The sequence below is a fragment of the Mesitornis unicolor genome, unplaced genomic scaffold (genome assembly GCF_000695765.1).
Source record: "Mesitornis unicolor isolate BGI_N332 unplaced genomic scaffold, ASM69576v1 scaffold33145, whole genome shotgun sequence".
In the NCBI taxonomy this organism is placed as follows: domain Eukaryota; kingdom Metazoa; phylum Chordata; class Aves; order Mesitornithiformes; family Mesitornithidae; genus Mesitornis; species Mesitornis unicolor.
Window position 1 is genome coordinate 1 of NW_010185385.1, and position 9,642 is coordinate 9,642.

Consider the following 9,642-nt stretch of genomic DNA (forward strand, 5'->3'; position numbering starts at 1 on the left):
CAATCCCTAACGGTCTGTGATTCTGTGAAGAGGGCTAGACACACCACGTCCCAGTATTTGATCTGCGTTAGAAAAGCTTCACGGCTTTATTTGCTGGTTTTGTGATACCTGGCAATAAGTCAGTTGTGAAATGATAAGCAGCCACGGGGCCAGCAACCCATTAAAACACAATGCCAGTGTAACAAGGTATTTGTTTTTAAGACAGCTGCTCTGTTTTGCTGAAGGCTGTAGTGGACATTTCAGCTCTTTTCCTTCATTCAGTGGGCTGAAGGTGGAGATGAGATGTTGTGTGCTGTGTTTATTGAATAGCCTGAGATACATAGAGAAAAACTGCGCGTTTAAACGTGGTTTACATCAGCGTGGCTGCAGAGACGGCTGAGCAGGTGACTGTGGGAGGGTGGCTTGCCTTGTTTGCCCTCCTGCTGTGGGAGGTGGTGTCAAGTGCTAAAGGAAGAGTGGCAGCCAGGATTGGTGACTCACCAATTCATAACTTCTTCCTCCCTAATGAGACAGAGCCTGTGATTCAGGGAGTACTTTGGTGAATTAAATCTGGAGCCTGCTCTGGAACTGCACGGCTAATGAGTGCTCTTTCCGCTTTTATTTGTTACGTGCCACCTGAGCAAGGCTGTGAGGCTTAGGCAGCAATCCTGTCTGGAAGTGACCAGGTAAAATTTGGAATTTGAACTGTGTTTATGTTTGACAGAACCAAAAAAACCCCACAATAGTAACAGAATCTCTAATAATAGCAATGGTAGGGGGGGGAAAAAGAGTAAAGAAAGGAAAGCAGAGCCATCATTTTCTCATTACCTGTAGTGTGGAAAAAAGAGATTTGTTCTTGCTTCCCTGGCCAGAATCTCCCTGTTTCATGCCTCATGTCTGTAATATTTTGGGATTACATGGTACAGTGCCTAGCAAGCCTTTTGCTTTTAAGCCCAGAAGCTCTGATTTCTGTCCAAGTGTTTGCTATGTTACTTGCAGAGCATGGAGACTGAGGCAGTGAAGAGTCACCCACCGTTATCCCAGGTGTGAAACTCTTCATGCAAGGAGCAAGCAGCAGGGGCTTTGTGGCCTTTTGGAGCAGCGGGTGACTGATGCAGATGTAGGAGCTGTGCTGGAGGGAATAAGAAGATGGCAGTGAGTTGCACACTGATTTGTGTGGCTCATGTGCTTAGTTGTGCACCAGGTTTACACCTCTGTGTGCAATTTCAATAGCTTCTATTTCCTGTCCATGTGAACATGCCTGGCCACAAACTGCATTTCTGCTCCTTGTCCATCTTAGTGAGACATCTTTCTTTTCTGCTGAACAGGACAAGAATGGAGACGGAGCCAGGGAGCTGAAGAGCATGAAGTCAGATCGCATGAAAGTGCTACAGATGGATGTGTGCAGTGACCAGGAGGTGGCTCAGGCTGTGGATTTTGTGAAGAGGTCCCTGCAGGAGCCAGAGGAAGGTATGTGGGGATCTTCGTATTCCCAGCACAACTGGCTCTTTGCTGTGCTCACAGAATCCTTCCTACAGAGCAGGCCCTGTGCTGGCCAGGTTGTTCCCTTTCTGCACCACCAAAAGAGGGTTAACAGGCCTGGAGGTGTGTGACAGTGTGTGGCTGGCAGTCAGGCAGTGCTGTACCTGGGTCACTGAGCAGAATTGTCTTGCTGTTAATGTGCTGTTAATGTGCATGGAAAGAGATCAAGACTGGATGGAGCATCGGGCTCTAACTCTACATCCCATAAAAAGCGATGAGTGGCAGCAAGCCCACAAGAGCCTGTGTCTTTTTCCTTGAGTGTCTGTGAAGGGCATGGGATGGCCAGAACCTGATCTCCTCTTGGTGCTTCTGCTGCAGCCTGGCTCACACAGACCTTTCTGTAGTGACCCCTAGCAAAGACGTGACAGGCCCTGGCCCTTACAACTTGTTCATGTAACTGAGTGCTGAGCTGCAGCACAAAACTGATCTGCCTCCAAACCCAGATTATATTTCAGCCGGGTCAATCCGTGCTTTCAGTTTGCCACACAACATCCCAGAGGTGATGTGAGACAGAATCTAGGGTGAGTTTGGCATAGACCACCTTAATCCATGGGCCATCTTAAGTAGAAGTCCAACTCATGGCCCCTAAGAGCATGTGAAAGAAGACAGGAGTCCCTTCTGCATGCTGCTTTCCTTTTTGGAAGTGGTTTGGCAGTAGAATGTGAGCTTACAGTCAGAGCCTGGCGTGACACCACATAACCTCTTCCCATGGGGTGAGACTGGGAGGCTTCTTGCCCTGCAGAGGTTTCTCTGCAGCCTCTGTGCGATTGGCAAGCTGGACAGCCTCTGCAGACCCAGGATAAGAGTGGACTGAAGTTTCACATCTGCAGCTCGAGGACTTAAGGGTCGTGTGGTTGCTCCTTCCAAAGCTTGGATGAGACTGCCATGAGCCTGTCTTTGTTCACAGCAAGTATAAAGCTGGTAAATAATAATAGCTCTAATCTTCATGCAGATTACGTGAGCACACCCTTCCTCCTAAAACAAGCATGTGAAGTGCAACCGAGTTACGTACAAGCTCTGATCCCACACATGTTCTCTTTGCATGATTTTTCTTCCTACACAATCGCCCAGCCCTCATCACACATTTCACAGCTTCTCAAGCTCTTTCTGAAGAGCCCAGCAACAGCAGTGGTGGCACAGAGCCATTTCCCACTGAGTGAAAGCCTATAAGGGAGCAGCTCTGTTGCTTCTATAAATGCAGCAGTGTTTGCAAAACCGTGTGTTTAGCAGGGACAGAGAAGTCTTGCATCCCTTGATCAGCAAGTTGGACCAGTTCCTCCTGCTCTTGAGAGCCCTATCCTGTAGTTATTTGCTCCAGCACAATGTGCAAAGCAGCAAAGGCTTCTTTTTAGGCCCATCAGAGTGACTGAGCTTTGTGGCTTGCCAATAAATGGTGCTCAGTAAGTGCTGGAACATAGAGACTATTGAGGCTGACGTACCTCGCACAGAGGCGCCTGTTGCACACTGAGTGTGGCCCCAGAGGAGCAAGTGCAGAACAGTCTTTGTGCTGTACATTTATACCTCTTCTCCCTGTGCTGTGTACATAAGGCTAAACTAATTTCGATAGGAGTGCCCCTGTTTGTTTTCAGTCTTATGCAGTTCCCGCTGTGTTGTTGACACTAAAGGAATAGTAGTGATAAGGCTGTGCTCAATAAACACACCGCTGTCCAGCAAACAGCCCTGCGACCCAGTACCTCTCAGCACTTTGTTCTGTACGTAACGTGACGTGATCGGTGAGCAATGACATTCCAAGAATGAACTACCGTCGATAATGTGTCCGTGAACGTCCCTGGATCTAACCTCGTAACCCAGGAAATGGAAAATTGTTGTAGAGAAATTTAGAATCAGGAATGCTCTGCAGAGGTCAGTCTGGGACTGACAGCTTAAGACTTGTGTAGTCTTTGGTAAATTCCTGCCAAATTTGCTCTGCATCGCTGCTTGTTACCAGTGAAATTACACCATCAAATGCCCTGTTTCTGTGGGCCTCCTGCCAGTGATCAGAGCCTGCCTTGCTGCAGCACAGGAGACCCCATTCAGGCTGAGCTGCTGTGTTGGCTGCCAGATGAGTGTGAATTTTGGAGTTAACTTGACCCGTTAGAGCTGGCAGCTTCGGCAAGTGCAGCAGCAACAGGCAGGATCTTGGGCAGAGCAAGAACTACCTGACTGCAGCATTTAGAAGCTTGAGTCAATATAAACGGTAGTCAGGATAGGTGAGCAAGATGTTTTCTTGGCTTTTGCTGCAGGCCGTGACTTAGCTGTTATCCCAAACCTCTGGGGCTGTTGTGACCCAGTGGGGATTGGGAAAGAGATGATGGGGAGGAGGACAGAGCTGCAGGACAGTGAACTGGAGCAATATTCAACACTGTCTGTCAGAGACAGGCGTGCAGGGCAAAAGGGGTGCTGGGATCACCATGTGAGAGCTGGGATATGCAGGAACGGTGGCAGCTTTGAGAAGCAAATAGGTAAATCCATTCTGGGACAGACCATGAAGGAAGGGTTAATGAACTGGTATCATTGGGTAGGCCATGACCTTCTCTGATCTGCTATTCATGGCTCATCAACAGCCTGCAGGAAAAACTAACTTAGCTGGGAGCAGGGCAGGGTTTCTAGGGCCAGTGTGAGAGTAGAGTCCCAGTCTAGCAAGGGCTCGCTGGTGTTTTTAAATGCACAGGGAGGGTAAATTCCACTGGTATTTATTGGGCAGTGGGAGAATAATGCCATTTTCTTGGAGGGCTGTGTTCAGTACAATACGTGGTTATTATCTGACCATGCATAAATGTAGGCTGGAAATTATTAGAAGACTTTCATACAACAGGGCAGGGAAGCTGTGAAGCAGAGGCAGGGCAAACAACCCAAAAGGTTTTGAGTGAGAGCTTGATAAGTTTTATCATCAGGGTTGCATGACGGGGGTGCTTTTGTGATAGCAGTGTCAGAGCTCCCTGGACATGGAGGCTCCTTCTTAGCCCTGTGTTTATTCTTGGTGGTAAGTGGAAGGTTAGAGAGTGGAAAAGGGCCCTGAATCCTACTGAGTACTTACGCAGTGGGAAATAACCATGGTGTGTGGCAGGACATCTGATGAGGAGCAACTCTGTTATCTTGTCCCAGCTCTTGTGTTTGTTCCTCCTGTGGTTTGTGGCTGCATAGTTCTGTGCTTCAACAAATTCACAAAGCACGGATTCAGTCATGCAAATGTTTGCTACTGGGAGTCCTGCAGTGATCGCTTTGAAGGGCCAAGTCCTCAGTGACCTGCTAAGTCCTGAACATGTGAGGGGCTCAGTGCAGAAGCTCTTGGCAAGTGCAGTGAATTTAAGTTTGACAGGACTGCACGCACAAAAGACATTAATTTTTAAGTTCTAGTAGTTTTAAGGGTTGGTTGTAAATCTTCTGCTACAGTCACAGATGAAGGAAACCAAATACCTGGACTAAAACACAGCAGCTGTTAACTGGGCCGTGAAATTTCAGGTCAGTACCATGCACTCTCTAAAACAGTGAGTCAGAGTTGTGAAGGGGATTTAGAAATCCAAGATACTTGTTATCCTTTCCTTTTTCTTCTCTTTTTTAATTGAGGGCAAGTCCTCCAACCCCAAAATCACAAAAGCCATGCTAAAGGCAGCGAGTGAAGACAAACCTGGGACTGACAGAAGACATAAAAGAGGGTCAGCCAGATCCAGCTGTACAAAGCCCCAGGACAGCATGGACCTTAGAGGAGACATTCAGGGAGGCAATGCTTTGCTTGTGTGACCCCATCACTCTCCCTAATGTTCCAGACAAGCACCACTGGCTTCACTTCTGGTGTACCAAGAGTGTATTTCACCTTCTTGCTGGGCTTTTCTCTGCAGCTTTTTTTTCCCCCACATGTCCAGTTCTGTGTCAAGAGCTTGGGTTACTTTGAACAAGGAAGGCTGCATCTCTGCGACACTCTTCCTCGTTCCACTCTTTAACCATGTGTGTGTTGGCAGGTCTGTGGGGTCTGGTGAACAATGCTGGCATCTCGACCTTTGGAGAGGTGGAATTCGCAAGTTTAGACAACTACAAGAAGGTGGCAGAGATCAACCTGTGGGGCACCGTGAGGGTGACAAAGGCTTTCCTGCCCCTCATTCGCAGAGCTGGAGGTACGTGCTGTGCTGTGTGGCAAGACTCACAGAGAGCTTTTGCAACACAGCGAAGAAATGTAGCTAGGAATCATGATTCAGGCTGTGCTATGAGGAATGCTTGGGCAGTCCAAGGAGGGTGTCTGAGGCATGCAGGCAAACTGGACAGCAGGGTTCAACGTGCTGGGTAAACATTTGGTAATACACACCACTCTCAGGGCAGTCCAGGCACCTGCACAGCGGGTGCTGTCTTAAACATCCAAGGATATCAGAGATCTTTGTGCAATGCTGGCAGATGTGACGCAGAAAAACTTCAGAAAAAGGGACTGGAGGCCAGACAAGTTAATCCTGGCCTCCAGAGTCCACCAAGTGCTTGTATGAACAACTGAATCGTCTCCCTTCATGTTACTCAGTTCACAGGGGATTGCAGAGTGGTACTGCTGGAATAAATGAGAGTCAATAACAGCCATTTTAGATACCTTACAAGACAACAGTATTCTCAAAAGTCTTTTTTTATATTAAAAAAGAGATATGTATGAGCAGATCTCTGAAGAGCTGCTTTATTTAGCAAGTGTGGGAGAATGCGGGCACAGCTGTGTGTTCTGTGAGGACACAAAGGGGTTATATTGAGAAGATTGCTCAGATACCATTTCCAGAAAGCAGGTACCCACTAAACAGGCCCCATGTCACTACAAAAGGTGTCTTACCCATCAGGTCAGCAGGTGGTTCTCACAGTCACTCCAAGCTGTGCTTCACCCTGGAATGAGAGAGCAGAGCCGCCCACTTGTTTCTCAGCTAAAATTTCGAGCTGCAGAAGGGTGTCAGGCTCCACGGCTGTGAAAATCCTTTCCGTAAAAATAGTGAGATTTCAAGGGACTGTTTTTAAGTGCATCTGAAACCATAATTGCACGCGTGTCATCATGGGGAAGTACAGAGCCACCCACAGAGGAGTGACCACTGCTGTCACTGCCCCTGGACAGTGCATGATCTGCTGCCAGAGCTCTGCAATCGGGCTGGCCTGGGCTGCTGGTGGGAGTTAGGACAGTGGCTCTTTGCAGCCCCGTAGGCAGCAGCACATCAAGATTCCTCTGTGTTTGTCCATCCAGCTGGGTGAGCAGGCTGTGCTGCTCACGCTGCAGGTTCAGAGAAACCTCCACTGGTTCTGTGCCGCCCAGCTCAGGTCTGGAAGCACGCAGCTGCGTTACGCAGAGCGGCTGTGGGTGAGCTGTCAGAAAGAACCAGAATGCTTGTGTTGCACCACACTGTGTTGTGTGCTTTCCAGCTCCTAGCACTGCTAGCTGGCAGCTCAAATGCTTCTCTAGCAAGGTGCAGGAGTGGGGCTTACTGATGTGAGAGCACACAGCTAGTAGCCTCAGAAGATCTAGGTACTTCTCTACTTGGAAATGAGGAGGAAAATGTCTTGTATGCTTTGTAAATCCTTTTTAATACAGAAGCAAGCATGCGTACCATCCATGAAGGACGTCAGAGGAGGGGTTAGCCTTGCTTGAGTTAGGAGAGAGCCTTTGACAGAGGATTTGGATGCCTCTTCAAGATTCAGATTTTACAAATGAGCATCATCCAACAAAGCACATTTTCACTGAGATGTTCCGTCTGCTTCTTCTGCAGTCCATCATCTCTCGCTGCTCTTTTCTCTCTAGGCCGCGTGGTGAATATCACAAGCATGCTGGGACGCATGGCGAGTCCCTCTCGCTCCTGCTATTGCATTTCCAAGTTTGGGGTGGCTGCCTTCTCTGACTGCCTCCGGCAGGAGATGTACCGCTGGGGCGTCAGGGTCATCCTCATTGAGCCCAGTAACTTCGTGGCAGCGACCGGCATCCTGACGGCAGCTGGCGTCGCCGAGCAGGCTGAGGCACTGTGGAGCGGAGCCAGCGACACAGTGCGGGAAGACTACGGGAGGGAGTATTTCACTCGCCACGCGGCCCTGATGAAGTCCTTCGTTACCAGCGGACTGAAGGACATGGCTCCGGTCTTGAACGACATCACTGATGCGCTCACTTCCCCTTGCCCCAGCAACCGTTACAATCCCATGGAGACCTACTGGTGGGTGAGGCTGCAGGTCATGACTCACCTGCCCACTGCCATCGCCGACTGGCTGTACATCCCCGGAGCCACTCTGTGAACGGCGTCCTTCAGGCATCCTTCCAGAGCTCGTACGTCAGAGCCAGGTTAGAGCTGGCTCGGCTTAGTTCTGCACCCGCTGCTGATGCATCTCCCCTGTAGACACAAGTGCTTTCACTTTGGGTTGTGGCTTCAAGTCTTGTGGGATGCTGAGAAAACAGCATGGCTTGTTTGGTTTGGTTTGGTTTTTTTCCTGATTCTTGCTCTTTGTATTCCCTGCTGTCCTGATTAAAGTTGAAAGGTGTTTTCCTTTTCACTGTGGAGGAGGCAGAAGAAGGTTAACATAATGGGTCAAATATGTGGCTAGTGTAATTAGGTCAGCAGAGTTACCCCAGTGATGAATTTGTCTCATTTATGGGCTCTTGCTTTTCCTTAGAAGGACAGGCTGCTAATAGCAGAGCAATGCTGTTGCTATGAGGTGTTTCAAAGGGAGAAACTAAAATGGGAAACAAAAGCAGAATTTTCCATTTGACTGAAAATGGGTCAGTCCCAGCCTTCCGTTGTTTTCATGATACTGCTAGGAAGCTCTGCTGCACTGTGACTGTCTGTTCTTTCCAGGAAAGCAGCCACACCGCCTCTAAACAGCCTCATTACCTCCAGCAGGGGACCCAGACCCCTGCAAAGAAAGGTTCTTCCCTCGCAGCACAGAGCCAGCGACTGCAGACAGGCTGGGCAGGGAAAACCCTTCTAATAATGAGTGAGGGCTGAGCCATCTCTCAGTCAGTCCCTGCAGATGCTGGGACTTTCAGCATCTCTCCACCCACTGCTGATGAGCCTTATGGGACAGGCTTGAATCTGATGTAGCAAACAAGTTTGGCTCCTCTGACTGCTACTGTAGGTACTGATACCTGAACTGCTCAGCTGTGGTACAGACACTGTGCAGCCACCTCCCTGTTTCCCTTATGTCGCTGTCCCATGGTAGGCTCCCTCTTGCTGGTGACAGAGCTTCTTTTGCTTTCCCACGTCAGTTTGGTTTCATCATCTCTGCACTTGAACAGCGACAGGGCGCTGTGCAGCCGCTGTGAGCTCTGGAAGGGTGCCTCGAGTGACACGTTTCTTTTTTCTTAGCATTGCACAATGAAATGTTCACGTCACACGTGATTGTTTCCTCAGAGAACCTCCTGATAACTGGTATGAGCTACTTTCGCACACTATCCCCAAGGGATCGTTGACCTATTTCAATCATTTTCCAAGTGCTGGGGCTGCCTGGCTTCATGCCCCATTCTTCTGTCCCAGTGGTAACCACGAGCACAGCAGCCAGCAGGCTGTGGGCACTGCTGGCCAAGCTGGGACCCCACCTTCTCACTCTAGGGACCAGCTTTCCCTTCCTCTGCTAAACTTTGTTCAGTTTTGTCTTATGTGAGATTAAGTGGCTATGAAAAGAGCTTATAGCTTCTTTTTCCTCATCTGTCTCTGCTAGCTCTGACTTGGAAACTGTGCCATAAACTTTTTACATGCTGCTGGCTGTAAATGCTCAGAGTCTGCATGCAGCCGTGAATGCTCTGATGCCTGAGGAGGGAAACGGGCTTCCCTTGGAGATGCTGTGGAGGTAGCTTGTATTACAAGTGACAACTACTGGAAGTGCTGGCTGTGCAGTTCTCTTCTATTCCAGACCATCAGCACATGGAGACTGCCTGGGATCCAGGACTCAGAACGATCCCGACAGCAGTGTTGTAATTACATCTGCCCCCTGCACTGTGAAATGTGAGTAATGTTAAGTAGTACTAATAATAGTAGTACTAATTTGCACAGAGAGAAAAATAAACTGTGAGATTTGTAAAGCACATGTCTGTGTCTCCAGTGCTCATTTCTACATTTTTTTTCCCCACCCTCTTTGAATCTGAGGTTGGGATTTAAATGGGCTCAGTAATTAAGGAGGTGGCAATGGTTC

At 48.9% G+C, this 9,642-nt stretch overlaps 1 protein-coding gene across 1 annotated transcript; it reads left to right on the top strand.

Annotated features, from left to right (window-relative positions):
* Positions 1–1,307: 1,307 nt before the first annotated feature.
* Positions 1,308–7,752, top strand: LOC104540905 (D-beta-hydroxybutyrate dehydrogenase, mitochondrial-like; the record flags this gene model as incomplete). Its single annotated transcript, XM_010184825.1, has 3 exons — positions 1,308–1,449; positions 5,481–5,633; positions 7,271–7,752. Coding segments are annotated over 3 exons (777 nt in total), but the record flags the coding sequence as incomplete, so codon positions are not given.
* Positions 7,753–9,642: the final 1,890 nt, after the last annotated feature.